The 15,137-nt window shown below is 42.5% G+C and overlaps 1 protein-coding gene across 12 annotated transcripts in view; it reads left to right on the forward strand.

Moving 5' to 3' along the window:
* The window catches only part of JADE1 (jade family PHD finger 1), a 142,212-nt gene that overhangs the window by 119,436 nt on the left and 7,639 nt on the right, over positions 1 to 15,137 (forward strand). For 11 of the 12 annotated variants that reach the window (XM_021394309.1, XM_021394308.1, XM_021394304.1 and 8 more), the window contains 6 exons: positions 57 to 214; positions 3,653 to 3,840; positions 5,614 to 5,825; positions 7,280 to 7,447; positions 8,032 to 8,148; positions 11,093 to 11,623. In XM_021394309.1, coding sequence (XP_021249984.1) covers positions 57 to 214; positions 3,653 to 3,840; positions 5,614 to 5,825; positions 7,280 to 7,447; positions 8,032 to 8,148; positions 11,093 to 11,623 — 1,374 coding nt within the window. Of the gene's footprint in view, positions 1 to 56; positions 215 to 1,138; positions 1,314 to 3,652; positions 3,841 to 5,613; positions 5,826 to 7,279; positions 7,448 to 8,031; positions 8,149 to 11,092; positions 11,624 to 15,137 lie in introns of those variants that run through there. The other variant, XM_021394310.1, reaches the window with a different exon arrangement.

The raw sequence follows: 15,137 nt of genomic DNA on the forward strand, positions 1-15,137 counted from the left end.
TGTAAATATCAAATGTCAGTGTCTCTATTTTTCTCTCTTGGTCACTCTCTTTGCAGGTGTTCAGAACGGACCTGATCACTGCCATGAAGTTACATGACTCCTTCCAGCTGAACCCTGATGAATACTATGTGCTGGCAGACCCCTGGAGGCAGGAGTGGGAAAAGGGAGTGCAGGTGCCAGTTAGCCCAGGGACCATCCCAGAACCAGTAGCCAGGTATAGTTTGGAGGAATGTAAACAAATACATATTTATGCTAGCAGCTTATGTCTGTGTTGCCTTGGCTTCTTGAGCTTTGTTCTGCATTATCTGGCTAGGAAGGTCATGGTTCTCAGAGCTGAAGAGCGACGTGTCTCAGCTTTTTGAACAGTCATAGCACTCAAGAATTGGGCCTCTTCTGCTGATGTGTTGAAATACGAATGTCAGAGAGTCATTTTCGGCCTGACATTCACATGAAGTGTGATGACAGAGACTTAAAAATACCTTCCAGTTTTAAGCCCAGACTTTATTTCACTCAATATTGCTGGGAAGTTCTTGTATGATGTGTCCTGTGCTTACTTCCAAGCCATAGGTTTCTTTTCAAGGTACGATTAGGCAAGCCAAATTCGAGGGGTAGAGAAAGTACAGCGTTTTTTCTTGTTGTTTATGTTATTTTTTTGGTCAATTTATTTACTAACTTAGAACATTGTTGTACATTTTAGCTGTTGTAAGAACCATCCAGATGTGCATGTAACAATACGTTACTGTGAGATTTTCCTGCTCTTGTCCAAGAAACCCTTATTTTCCTTCCCTTGTTTGTTACATTTAGATGTTGTTTTCATTTTCAAATGAAACAGTCCACTTGTAAGGGCAGGAGCATTTTGCAGCCCATCTATCTGTTTTATTCTTAGGATTGGAGTTGGAGGCAATGAGGAAAGGATTATTGCCGTTTAAGCAAACCAGATCTCTGATTAAGTCCAGTCTGGTGCATGAGGCGTTATTAAATGGCACACCAGTGCCAACAGGGCCAGAACAATCTCTGGTATGCGGCAAAAAAGTCTTACAGAACACGTTTTTTGTTAGGGCTGTATCTGGCAGCTTTAGCATTGGAGTAATGAAACTACTACAGGAACACTTGTTAGTGCTTTCTGCATTCTCTACAGAAACCTGTATGTAGACTGCTGCACAGCCTCACCAGTCTATACAGTGAAGAACTTGCCTGCATGACAGATGAACCTTTTCCTTCTCCCACCTTCTGAAGGATCAGGCCTGGGGCTCTGAGGAGAACTCAGCACTGAGAGGAGAACTCAGAACTTGCCATCTGCTACGTACTACAGGGTACAGGAGCATCCATTTTCCCCACAGTGCTTGTACCTTGCTCCACATTGACCTCACCCACTTCCTGCATAAATGTCCACATGTACAAGGGTGCTCACTTTGTCTCTTTCTCACTGTATTCTCTTTGAAGCATTTTCCAAGCCCGCAGGAGGGCCAAGAGTCTGGTGGGCTTTATTAAAAGGAGACCTTCCCATATGTTCCACCAACCTGTATCTGCCTTACATTTGAATAGGTAGTTAGGCAGCTCTGTGAGGTCCAGGTGCTCACTTAGGAGAGAGCCATTCCCTGTGAGGGGCCAACAAGGAATGTGCACTGGAAAGAGGAGAGGAAAAGAGGGTTTCCAGAGAGAGGTTTGATGTCAGCACAGAAGGCACCGCTATTTTTTTAGGTGCTGAACTGTCTTGTGTGGCTGTGTTGGTGAATCCCTGCTGCACAGCGGCCTTCTGATGCCTGAGAATTATCCTGTTTGTCCTCTCTCAAAATACTTGGGAAACCCTGCCATAGTAATGATGGAGTCCTGGGACTGTTCTGTGCATAACTGTGGAAAGGAGGGTTGAAGTTACTGTACACTGGATCAGCAGTAATCAAATAGTAGCTGATGTAGAACAGAAGGAAAATACAGTACAGAGAGCTTGGTCACAGTGATGAGAGTGAGTCCAGCAGGGTGGTGAGAGAAGCAAGTCCATGTGGGGCTTCAGTGTAAGTGTGTGCTCAGGCAGAAGATTCATTTAAATGTCCTTTTTGGTATGTCACAACTTTTTTCGTTCTTTCTGCCACAAAAATAAAGAGAAGAAGGTGATCTGTTTTAAAGCCAAATTACCTCTGCTTATTTCTTTTGTGCCACTACAGCATAATCTAGTCAGTGTGTGCAGCATGCTTCCCAGAGGTTGTAATTTCTGTGTAGGGAGGTACTCAGGAAGGAATTTATGGTACAGAAGATTCAATGAGCAGTGTCTAGTCAAAAATAAACTCTGTGAGATGTAGTAGTATGTAATATTTTAATACTGCAAAGTATGACAAGGGATGGCTCTGGCAATGCTGTTAGCCTGGCAAAATTGTTTAGGTTCTCATTCTGCCACAAATCCCTTCTGCACCATAGAAGCTCAGAATTCAGCATTTAGCTCTTGTCTATGCTTTCTCAAATTTATTGTCTCAAATAAACTAGGTGAGGGGAAGAGTTAGGGCTGTGCAGGAGACTGAAATAGGTAGAGAGTTCTCAGAGATGGGTGTGTGCAGATACACTAATTGCAGATCAGGAGATCTTTCTAATGGAAGAACCACAGCTGAGAGCAAAATAGAGTGGAAGACATCCTCCTTGCTGTGAAGCTTAGGCTCTTCTCAGCAGAAAGCTCTGTATGCACAGAGTGTTGCCATCTCATCCCGCGTAGGACTGGAGCACAAAAAAAGTCCTCAATACCAGTGCTGCATGAGGAAGTCATTTCAGAATGTGTAGGTAACTCGGAGAAGGTGCAGCATCCTCTGCTGGGAGAACCACACTGTAGCTGAGCTGACAGAGTTGTCTGGCAGTTTGGAGGCAAATCTTCAGCTTGCTGGGAGAATGACTGTTGTCCTTTGCAAACTGCATTTTTGCCCACGGCTCTTGGCCTTGCAAAATTGCAGTATTGCAAGATTCTGACCTAGAATAAGTTATGTGCTGTAGGTACTTTCCTGTCTCCTGACCCAATACCTGCTGTCAAGCAAAATTTCAGTTGGCTTGCAGCTCAGATACACTTGGTTTTTTTTGTTGGCCAGCTGGAGCCTCAGGACCCTGAGGGGAGATAGTTTCAGTAGCCACTGATGAATACTTGCACAAAAAGATTTGGTGCAGCATGGGATTAGTGACTGTGAAAGAGGAAATGTAGACCCAGGATGCCAGAGCTTGGATCTGCTTGGGTAAGTGAAGGGAAAGCTATTGCTGATTCTTCGTGGAAAGTTCTTCTGAATTTCAAAAAGAAGGTGATGCTGTAGATATACACGCACTCCAAACACCCAGAAGCAATATACCATGAAAATTCATTTCTTTTCAAATTCATTTGTAGCTGATAGGTAGTTAGCAGATGGATTTTGAAGTCTTAAAACAATTGAACACATGTATATGGCAACCATTACTACATAAATACAGTGTCTACTCTAGCTTTAAATGAGCATGAATTTCAGATAAGAGTAGCCAGAGTTCTGTCCTCCAGTCTTTTCAGTTCTGTTCCTTCTCAGTGGTGCAAGATACACTTAGAAGATTGCTATTGATTGTTAGTTGCTCAGAATGAGGCATTATGAATTCTTCAGAAATGGGTCTTTCAGCAACCCTATTTACCTAGTGTGTGCTCGTCTCTTTGTTTTAGGATTGTGTCTGAGACAAAAGCTGTCACATTTACACGTCCCCGGAAGTATATTTCTTCATCAGGCTCAAAGCCTCCGGAACTGGGTTATGTTGACATTCGAACCTTAGCAGACAGCGTGTGCCGTTACGACCTCAGTGATGTGGATGTAGCATGGCTGCAACTTGCCAATGAAGAATTCAAAGAAATGGGTGAGCAGTGAGCATTTGTGCTGGTTTTATTTTGGTTTTGTGTTTTGGTTTGTGTTAAAGCTGACAAACTTAAGAAGAATTTAAGGAGGGCTAGTGGTGGAAATAGGTGATAAGAGATCTGAAGAACAGGTAATCACCTTTGGGTACCTGCAGTCCTCATGTAATTAAGCCCTAATATGTATGTCTTCATAACCACTGAATTGTATCTGCTTAGACCAGGTCAGAATCTGGCCACGCGGTCTTCTCTGGTACTTCCACTTTCACAAGGGAATTCTCACAAAGTTTATATTTTGCCATCAAGGCTAGCAATCCATGTAGCATTAATCATGTATTTTTTCTCTGCAGACATATCCCTAGCCTCCTTTTCAGCTTGTGATGTTCAGTGCAAAGAAAGTAGACAAGGAGTCTTAGGAGGTACAGCAGACTTAGGCTAGTTGATCACACAGGATTGAAACAATAAGGAATTCTTGCAGTGATTTATTTGAGGTACCTCCCAAACCTTGATTTGCATGCTCCAGTTTCGAAGCAGGAGGAGCAGCTGTCACGGAGGGGGGGGCGAATGTTCCATTTCTACGGGATAGGTTGCATGGAGGAAGGTGCAGGGAACAAACAAGATTACTTCTTTGAAATATTTGTGCTTCTGGAGTGGATTTCACTAGAATTGAAGAGTGTGTAAGTCAGCACAGAACTTGTACCATATTGTTTATTTAGGGAAAAGATCCTGTGCCAGGTGGAGGAGGTCTGGATGTGCTGGTAAACACTGCTGATTTTCGTCTTTGCATTGTGGCAGTTCCCTGCTTTGGGTAACGGTTAGTCTTGGGAGTTAACATGGCTTGAGCCCATGTGTGGCATAGCTCAAGACCTGGTAAACCACAAAACTGGCCATTTATAACTTTTTGAAAGTCTCTCCTTTTTAAACCCACATATGGAAGAAACAGATGAGCCAGACTTGACCTGGTCTCTTAGCCAAACCTTTTTTTTCCAGGTCTCTGTTCAGGTTTGGCGCTGAACTTGGAAAATTAAAAAATAAAACTAATAATTAAAAAGTTGATGTAAGAGCTTAGGTTACTTTTCCAGGTGCCTTCAGGAAAACAGCAGCAACAAGCCTCTTTAGCTTTCTATGAAGAAAATTTGATTGTGTGATTTGTAGTTGATACCCATCTATCCAATATAGATAACGTACCTTATTTTTGCCAAACCCAGAGGAGATCTAGCACAGTGTTACGCTGAGTGTGGCACGCAGTGTGACAAAGTGCACAGGAGGGGCTCCCTGTCATGCAGATTTGTACCTGTACATGAAACCCGTAGTACACCACAGATGTTTTCTCTACAGGTAGGACCAAGATGGAAGCTGTCAGAAACACCCTGCTTGCAGTATGGGTGTGAGATGGTGCAGCAGATATCGGATGGAATCTTTTACCAGAGTTTGAACATCAATGTCGCAAAATTGCAGCAAAAACCACAGATAATGCTGTCCAAGAAGGAAAAATTAGAACAGGTCTAGGAAGCCAGAATTTGAGGATTTTTAAAGATTGATTTGAATATGATGCTTCTGTTAATTCAGTATAGTTACACAGCTTCCTGACTTTTTTTTTTCACATTGAGAAACTGTTTATGCTGGAACAGGCAGGATTGTCTGGAGGTGAAATGTGTGTGTTTGGGGTGGGTCGGAGCTGCACTTTCTCTACTCTTCTGTTGCTCAGAAGCTAGAGTTGTGCGTGGTCATTCATTGGGGTTTGTTGTTCTCTTTAAAAAACAAATTCTGTTTCCTAGGGATGCCTGAGCTGGATGAGTATACAATGGAAAGGGTCATAGAAGAGTTTGAACAACGATGCTATGATAACATGAATCATGCTATTGAGACAGAAGAAGGACTCGGGATTGAATATGATGAAGATGTTGTCTGTGATGTCTGTCAGTCTCCAGACGGAGAAGATGGCAATGAAATGGTGTTTTGTGACAAATGCAATATTTGTGTACACCAGGTATGGCAACTGGGGAACTGCAGGGGTGGTAACAGAAACAGGTAACCAAACAGTTAAAGACGATAGATTGGATTTTTCCAGTGACAGATGCTGATCTCTTAAGCTGGTGCAGAGTTGTCTATTGAGCAGCGGGATGAAATCAGAAATGATAAAATTGAGAATGAGAATTGTTAAATGTAACTGTAGAAATATCACACTAAGACGATTAGAAAATTGTATTGTTCCAGTACCCACGCAACAGGGAAGTTACATGGTAAGGCCTCCCCAAAGCACTCACACATGCATTGCTGTGCATTCTCACCTGGTCACTTCTATTGTTTATTCTTGCCCTTTTAACACCTTTCTGGGGCTAATACACTTCCTAGTTCTAATAGGGAGAACTTGAAAAAAAAAAAACTTGAAGGCAATCAGTAGGGACATAATGGTAGGATTTCTAATTGTGATTTTAATTTAATGAAGAACCTACTGACATGAGCTAATGAAGCACTGTTATGTGCAAGTTTTTTTTTCTTGTGGCAGTTAAAAAGCCTTTTTAACATGTAATAGCAGATTCATTCTGGTGTACCTGTTTTCATAGCTGCTTCTTAATATGGAAGATGCCTTTCTCTCAGTCCTTCCTTCAAACTCAAAGGACTTTGCTTTGTCACTCAGTATTTGGAAAGCTGTGTTGTCTCATGAGTAAGAGTGGCACTTTGTTGTTATGTTAATTGTATGTATTTGTACAAAACGGTGAAGAAATACCTCTAAGAAAACTGCAAGGTACAAATCTTACCTACAAGCTGTAAAGTATTTTTAAAAGTGCTCTTGAGAGTAACCTTGGTTTCTAGACCTGTAACAGTTCTCTACCTTAGTCTCTGATCACATCAAATCTGAAAATTGAGGGTTAAAATGGAGAGTATCAGATGGAAGTCTCCATAAAGACAGTCTTTTGGGGAAAAAAAAAAAAGTGATCGTATTTGCTTATTCTGCTCTTTTCCCTCTGAAAAAGAAGGAAAAATCAGTGTTTTGGAATAACATTGAGTATCACACAGCAGTGCTCTTGAATTGATAGTTCTTGTCTTGTGAAATAGATACAGCCCATTTCCTATTACATGTAGTCTTTGTGATTCTGGGCTTCATCGTAGCTCACTGCAGAGCTATCTGTTGGCATTTGCCTCAGTCTTTGAGGCGAACAAATTCCTAGTTGAAGAGTGGGCAACGTTCTTCTGTATAACAGCTGGTCGTGACTTCCCCTGTCAATGAAATATCTTCTAGAGGAGCGAATGGGTCGTGCGTTTGGCTAAGTGCATGAAGATGTCCTGAGATTCTTTACCAACTAACGTTTGTATAGTGTTATCAATTCCATAAACAATACCTTCAGAGTTTTGAAAGACTACATGTAAACAGCTAAATAGTAACATAAATGTGTGCTGTATCCTCTGTCTTCTTTCTCTTTTCTGTAACTCCGAGTGCAGGCCTGTTACGGTATCCTGAAGGTGCCAGAAGGCAGCTGGCTTTGCAGGACCTGCGCCCTTGGTGTTCAGCCCAAGTGCTTGCTGTGTCCCAAGAAGGGTGGTGCCATGAAGCCGACCCGCAGCGGCACCAAGTGGGTTCATGTTAGCTGTGCTCTATGGATTCCAGAGGTAGGCGCTGATCTGCTGGAATGCCTGTGTTCAGAGATTCTGGCAGAGAAGGATCTGTTAAAAACATTGTCCAGCCTATTGTGTGTTGCTGCAGTGATGAGCATACATATATATGGTACTTCTTAGCAAGACAGTATCAAAGATTTTCATTTAGATGTAAAATCTGGCAGGATGATGCATCATCTGAAAAGAAAGTAATTGCGTTAACCTTTGTCAATCAAAATTAGCCGTCAGAAGGGATAACTGCTGGCAAGGCTTGTTTAACAAGTGCACAGATACCATTTTAGTTTGTAAACTGAATGTTGGGGCGGGGGAGAAGAAGGGAAAGTTTAAATGTGATAGCATAACCAAAATACTCATCCTCTGCAATAACTTCAAATCGATCGTGTTCATTTTGAAAGTATTTTCATGCAGTGAGGAACTAATTTAAAAAAAAAGAATTATACTTTAGTTCCTTACAAACTGAGTATCTTTGAACTTGTTAGTTTTATGTACATATACAAGATTTCTTTGAGATCGCTTCCCTTTTCAGTTAAAGATAGAATAATAATCACTCCATTTTTTAATTTTTTTTTTTCTCTTAGGTTAGCATTGGAAGCCCAGAGAAAATGGAGCCCATTACAAAGGTTTCTCACATTCCTAGCAGTAGATGGGCACTGGTGTGCAGCCTTTGTAATGAAAAAGTTGGTGCTTCTATACAGGTAATTTAATAGTGTGAATGACTCTGTTTTGTAGCTTTTTAGGAGATAAGCCTGATGTGTAGCCACAGTCACATTTCTTTGATTTCGTGTTTGCCACTATGAACTTAATTGCACACAAAGTGCTTTTCGAAGTTAGTGTGCTCTTTCCTTCTAGTAAAATTGTAATAAAAATCACCAAGTCATCCCATAGGACTTTTAATCTGTGGGTATGCTGATAGGTTTGTTAGTACACTGAAATAAAACTTTGTTGTTGTTGAGTAGAGGAGGAAAATATATTTCAGTGCTGTATCACGTAAGAAAATGAAGCTTGAATGCTGAATGCGTCTATGCTGAAACCTGTGTTAGTGCCTATTCAATGATTTCTAAGACAAGTTGGATACTTGAGTGGAAGTTGTATATTGCCTGTAGCAACTTAAATAAAATCTGGGCATGCTCAGCACCTTTAGAATTTATTTAAGTCAGTGGAAGCGAACATCTTTATTTTGATGATCCAGCTAGTTGTACTGGTTAGTTGCAGCTTTGAATTTCTAATTGCAGGTACTAAACATTGGAGTGATTTGGTTTTCAGTATAGTTGGTATTAGAGCGATTTCAAGCTTGGCTTTTATTGTGAAGGAGGTAGTGAAACTACAGGGCTTTGCTTTTTTTCTGGACTTGTTTTCTTGTTGATCCAGCTTTTAATTTACTGAGGAGAGTATCTGGTCACATAGTTCTGGGCCTTTGAACACTAAGAAAGAAACAGATTGCTCTACTAGTCTGTCCCAAGGTTCAAGTAAGCCACAAGCTGAGGAAATTAGTCCCATTTTCTCCATTGGTTGTGGGTAGGTTCTGGAGCTCTTGGTGTTTCCAAGGAAAAAAAAAAAAACGAACCGACCTCTTGGGTGTAAGTTTCCCAGCTCGCATGGCTATAGAAGCAGTGCCATGTTATCATTCTGACTTCTAATACTCAACTGAGCTCAGCTTTGATGACACCAAAGTGTTTAAAATCTTAGGTGTTCCCTTTTCCTCTGCATTGAGTCATTTGATGATGTTGTCTGAAAAGTTGTAAAAAAGCAATGCAGCAGTAGTTCCAGTGAAACCTATCAGTCTGTTTCCATTCAAGGAATGTATAAAATAGTGGATTTTAAGTAGAGAAAATAAATCTGTCCACAGTATATAAATTTGTAAATCTAATTCCTCCTTGCAGATCTGTCCCCTTTCTCTTGGCAGCTGTTATGTAGCTGAGAGAAACTGTTTTGTCCATTCTCCAGACCTGTTCTGAGGGATAACTGTAGTAGTTGTAAGCTGAATGCTGATTAACTGTGTATGCAGGGATGTGTGCGAGGGAGAGGAGTGTGTTCTTCCATAGCTCTTCTGGTAAAACCTCTGCCTTCTGCTGACACAGATTGCCCCTTCAGACAGTTCCCCATTTGAAGTTATGGGGAAGAGAGGAATAATTCCAGTTTTGCCTGACATCTCAAAGGAATTGTGTAAAAATGCTGGTATCGTTAAAGCTAGCAATGGGAAATACTTAGGTTTGTGTTGTGAAATCTTAAACAACAGAGAAGAATGTTTTACCAAAAAAAGTCACTGTGCTATGAAGGAATAGCATTACCTGGCTGAACTGGGAGAGAGAGATCCTCTACAGAGCGATGTTAGGAGATGTTCACAGTAACTACAAAAGCAGGCAGCCGGGGGTATGCATCAGGCTGGGCAAAAACAAAGCTGTGTTCTCTCCTAAGTCCTGCCGATTTCCTTCCTATGATGCAGGATTGTCCCTTTCCTCCCAATAAAACATCAGCCACGCTAAGAGCTAATTATTCTAAATGATAGCAGCTTAGAAACCATGGCTCAAGTATTGTTTTGTACAGTTTATTTCTGGTTTTGCTCTGTTTGTTAGTAACAGAGGAAAGGACAAAAGATGCTTTTTTCTTTTTTTGGTATTCCTCTTACATGTTTATTTTTATTAAAGAATGTTCACTGGAAACTTCTGCTGTTGAGTGTACCTGTTTATATGCCATCTGGCTGCTGAGTCAACCTGAGCAGGAAAATCTAGGGAAAGATATTAGGCTTCTTTATAAAGTACTGTTTAAACATCCTAGCACAATGCATTTTTCTTTAAGGTTAGATGACTTGGGTTAAGCACAGTTGACATCAGTAACATTCATTTAAACCTCAAATTCTTTTCACTTGCGGGAGAGGTGTGAGTTGATACAAACGTGCGTGTGTTTATTTAAACCTTTCAGTTTATGGCTGGTAATAGCTATGACAGCATTTTGCAAGAAAAAGTTACTGAAAATTTAAATGAAGTGCTAAATCATCTGAACAAGTACCCATCACTCCTGTGAGCAGATGGTTCACTGGAAAGGAAGAAAAATGATGAGAAAAAAGAATTCTCATTCTCTTCTGCCCCATGTGAAATGAAGGCTGTAGTAAGTGAAGTAGTGATTGACAGTGATTTAATATTTGACATTATAAATTTTTGACAATGGGATAAAAAATAACCCATTCAGTTGAGGCATTTTGGGTAGCATGGGTCCAAGTGCTGGAAAGACTTTTAATTAAAAGTGTCAAACTGACCTGGAGCCAGCAAGATGTTTTCTTCCTCTCTCTCACGCTGGCACAGTCAAAGGGGGAACATTTTGCTTTGTGTAACGCTGTTCTCAGCAAGTGGCTCCAGTCAAGGTAAGAACGCTCCTCTTGTGGATTTGCTGATTGTCGCTTAGAGGGATTGGGCTAGAGAGGGGTTAACCACTCCTGTCCCACTGGGCCACTTGGTTGTTGCCTGTCCTGAAAGCACTAAATGGCAAACCTAAATAAAAGAGAGTGAAAAAGTACAGGCGGCTTAGAAGCAGAGGCTGATAACAGGGTCGATTCTTTCAAAAGCAGTCCTAGCTGCTTAAATAGTTTCAGGCAGTGTGGCTTTTCAAATTTATATTTGATGAATTTTCATCTAATTTCTGCAGTGTTCAGTGAAGAACTGTAGAACAGCCTTTCACGTCACTTGTGCGTTTGACCGTGGCTTGGAGATGAAGACCATACTGGCGGAAAACGATGAGGTGAAATTTAAGTCATACTGTCCCAAGCACAGCTCCACCAAGAGAGCAGATGATGAGACCTTCAGTGAGCACCTGTGTCAAGAGAATGGGAATGGGATTCAGGACAGCTCTCTTCCTGCCCACATTGACCCTTTCCACAGCATGGATCAAAACCAGGAGGAAGCCCACAGAGTCAGTCTCCGCAAGCAGAAGCTCCAGCAGCTGGAGGATGAGTTCTATACCTTTGTCGAGTCTCTGGAAGTGGCTAAAGCACTGCGGCTGCCTGAGGAGCTGGTGGGATTCCTTTACCAGTACTGGAAGCTGAAAAGAAAAGCAAACTTCAATAAGCCATTGATTACCCCAAAGAAGGATGAGGAGGATAATCTGGCCAAACGAGAGCAGGATGTTCTATTCAGAAGACTACAGCTCTTCACACATCTCCGGCAAGATCTGGAGCGGGTAAGCTCTTCGCTGCCTGTGCTTGTGTAACGTGTGCTGGGCTTCATAGCTGAGTTTCCAAACTATGCACTTGGTTACTGTCATTGCATGCAGGCACTACATGTATTGTCAGCCTGGTAAAAGACAGTTAACACTAAAATTTAGGGTTACACCAAGTATCATTTCCAAACAGGGTTAGTTCACAGGGCTGTTAGATTGCAGTATACAGTATCCTCGTAGCTGGATTGTGCACTTACACTTTTTTTTACTGATTAAGGCCGATGGCTGTGGAATGTACCACAACCCCCACATGGAACCTTTTCAGTCATTAAGGGCTTTCTCTGCTCCTTGCTGCCAAGGAGGAAAATGTATGAAACTTACCTTGACTTGGAGCCAGTCCGGTTTTTGTTGACACAGCATCGAGAGATGCTTCTGTTCAGTGCGTTCAAGATTTATCTTCCCTTGGATCTGTTAAATAAATTGAGTTTATCACTAGGTTCTCTGGATCTTAAATCATTATCTAAGTATCCTTTCTGTTCTTAAAGTGTGGTGTCAAAATAGGATACATTATTGTAGCATTGATCTTACATTTTACTACTCTGTTCTCACTGATAGATACGTCTGTCACTTCCCACCCATGAGAGGAGGGAAGAGTGATCAGGTTGGCAAATCACTCCAGTTAGATTAAGGTGAAACAACACTCAAGGTCCGTACACAAGAGGAAAAACAGTCAACTTTAGTAAGAGATTCCTATAAAACAGTTATCCATTTTGTGTTGGCCCTCCTACAATTCTGTCTACCTAAAATGCTGTTCTATAGGAAATTAAAGTAAGCCTTGCGCTGCTTAACGTCTTTGACAGAAAGAGGGCAAAAGAGATGAGAGAGAGATCACCCATCCTGGGTCCAGCACCAGGCCTGGCTACAGAGGTATTCTGTGTGATAAAGAAAAGAAGCAGCGGCAGCAAGGAGTAGGGAAAGCAGCAGCAAGAGAGCAGCTGCCCTCAGCAGCCCCTATTTATAGTATCAAAGAAAAAAGGGAAGGGACTTTTTTTCCCCCCACACCCCGGCCGCATTTTGGAATTGTAGTTGACTTCAGTTGCAGGATTGGTTGGGAGACCGGACACGAGCCACATCTTGATTGAGACAAATGGACACCAGCCAAACCAAAGGAGGTGACACCAGACCTCCTTCCGTGACTTGACTGTTTCTCAGACATTGTTCTGGACCTTTCCAGGACTTTTTGACATCAGTCAGAAGAAGGGAAGAGACACCTAGCTCCTCCCTGTGGCCTAACTGCCTCTTGAGGCATGGTCTGGGCTTGCATTAACAGTCACTTGATGCTCATCCCTTACAAACATGCAAGAGAACTTAGATGCTTAAAAAAAAATAAAGGGTCCTAAGTGTTCTTGATCCTCTTCAGGAAAAGGCCTGTTAGACTTCATTATGAATGACATCAGTGACAGTGTCATCCATCCAGAAACATTTTTAAGTAGTGTCATCTATTTCACCTAATAAAATCAGTAATTTTGTGGACATAACATGTCTGTTGTTCTGTGGTTGGATCACGTAAGGCAAAGAAGAAAGGGCCGTGGACTGTATCAAGCAGGGTCTCAGGACAGACGAATCCCTTCTAATTCAAAGCCACAGCATAATGACAGTGACTTAATATTTGAAGCGCTGGTTGTGGAAGATCTGGAAGTCTAATATAGCAGAACCTTAGCAAAAACACACATTAAAATAGACCTGCTCCTTAATCATGGAATGGCTTGGAGTGAAAGGGACTTCAAAGATCGTCCAGTGCAGAACCCCCCCTGCTGTGGGTAGAGTTGCCACTCGCTCGATGAGGCTGCCTGGGTCTCAGTCTCCGACTGGGATGATCAAGGAGAGCACTACTCGTACTCTTGGTACCTTCAACATCCTTCCAAGGGACATAAGGTCTCTTAATATTTTGTAATTTCCCCGTTGCAGCCTCCTGTGACCCAAGTTGAAGGAGCAGGAGCAGACAGCAGTCCTCTGGCTTTAAGAGCTCTGGTCTCTTCCTTGTAGTCATTGGTTAGACTAACGTGGTTGTCCCTTTCAAGGTCTGAACTGTTACCCACACCCTCTCTGCTTTCCATCCCTGGAGCTTTGTAGCTGTTGCTTAGAAGCGCTTCAGGAGCAAAGGGGTGGCTGCTCCTTCTGCTCCGAGAAGAGATGAGCATCCAGTCTCCCTCATCCTGTATGTTTCTTGCTGTCTGTCTCCTGAGGGCTAGAAGTCTGCTTAGCTTCTTCCCCTTGCAGGGACTGTTGGTCTGCTTGTGTCACTGCACAGTACCACATATCAATCTCTCTGATTGCTGAATATTTATCAGCGTGGTGATTTCCTCTGGCAGCCTGGCCCCCTGCTCATAGAGTTCATCAAGCTGGGCACGCTTGTACCCAGGACACCCCCCTCTGCCCTCAGGCCCTTGGGGGACCCTCAGATTCTGGAATCCCCACAACCAAAGGTCTGGGCAGGTCTGCTCTGTCGCTCTTTGGAAGGTCGATCTCCATGCTCTTGTCAGCCCAGGATGGTTGTGGGCCCTCGGTCTGGGTTTCCACTTCAGCCTGACCATTGCAACAGGTGGCCACCATGTTCGTTTCGATAGAGTATGGCTCTCTGCTATTCCCAGACAAGAAGGAACTTTCTCCTTCCCTGCATGTGCCATCTCCCTCGCCATGCTGTTTGCCCATCCTAATCACTGCCTTTGTATGCACGTAGATGTCCCACCGCTGCTTCTGGCCCTGCCTGTGCATCTTTAGCTGCTCTTGCCAGGAGTGGGGGCTCCTGGCAGCTTTGGATGGCTCTCCACTCGCCCTGAGGTCTCCTTAGTTTCAGGACCCCCCTTGCACCACATTCCCCCCCCACTCAGCCCACAGGGTTGTAGGCAGTGGTGTGTCACGTTGTATGTTCAACTCAGAGAGGAGCCTTGGAAACACCCACATAAACTTTAGTGATTCCCTATCGCTGCTATTAAGCTGTAGGGCGGTGGTGGTTGTGAAGCAAAGTTTTCATGCAGCTGTCTAGATCAGAGTCACAGAGTTTTAAGGGCAGAGATACAGCGTTCTTCTGAAAAACTAAGAGACAATCAAAATAATCACCTTGTTACTGTTTTCAGTCCCTACTACCTCCGTGGTGCTGTGGCATGAATAGAAAGGCCTCCTTCCCTTTGATCAATCCAAGTGCAATGGCAGAGTCATCAGAAAGAGAGATTCTGCCGAATAGCTCTTCACTTTTTCATACTACTAATAAAGTATAATTTCCTGTTATGTCTCAAGCAATAAGAAACAAATGATGTTGGGCTATTTAATATTGAGAACATTGAAGCATTTCCAGCATTCCTCTAAATTTGCACGTATATATACAAGTGTTGTCTGAAAAGCATATTCATCGCCTGGTATGCAGTAGGTCAATAATCACACACTCGGAGAGTGTGTGGTCAATTTGCAGTATTCCCCAGGCATAAAATCTGTTTTCACTTCCCCAGGAGGGGGTCTTTGGATCTTAGGATTATTT

The sequence above is a fragment of the Numida meleagris genome, chromosome 4, assembly GCF_002078875.1.
Source record: "Numida meleagris isolate 19003 breed g44 Domestic line chromosome 4, NumMel1.0, whole genome shotgun sequence".
Lineage (NCBI taxonomy): Eukaryota > Metazoa > Chordata > Aves > Galliformes > Numididae > Numida > Numida meleagris.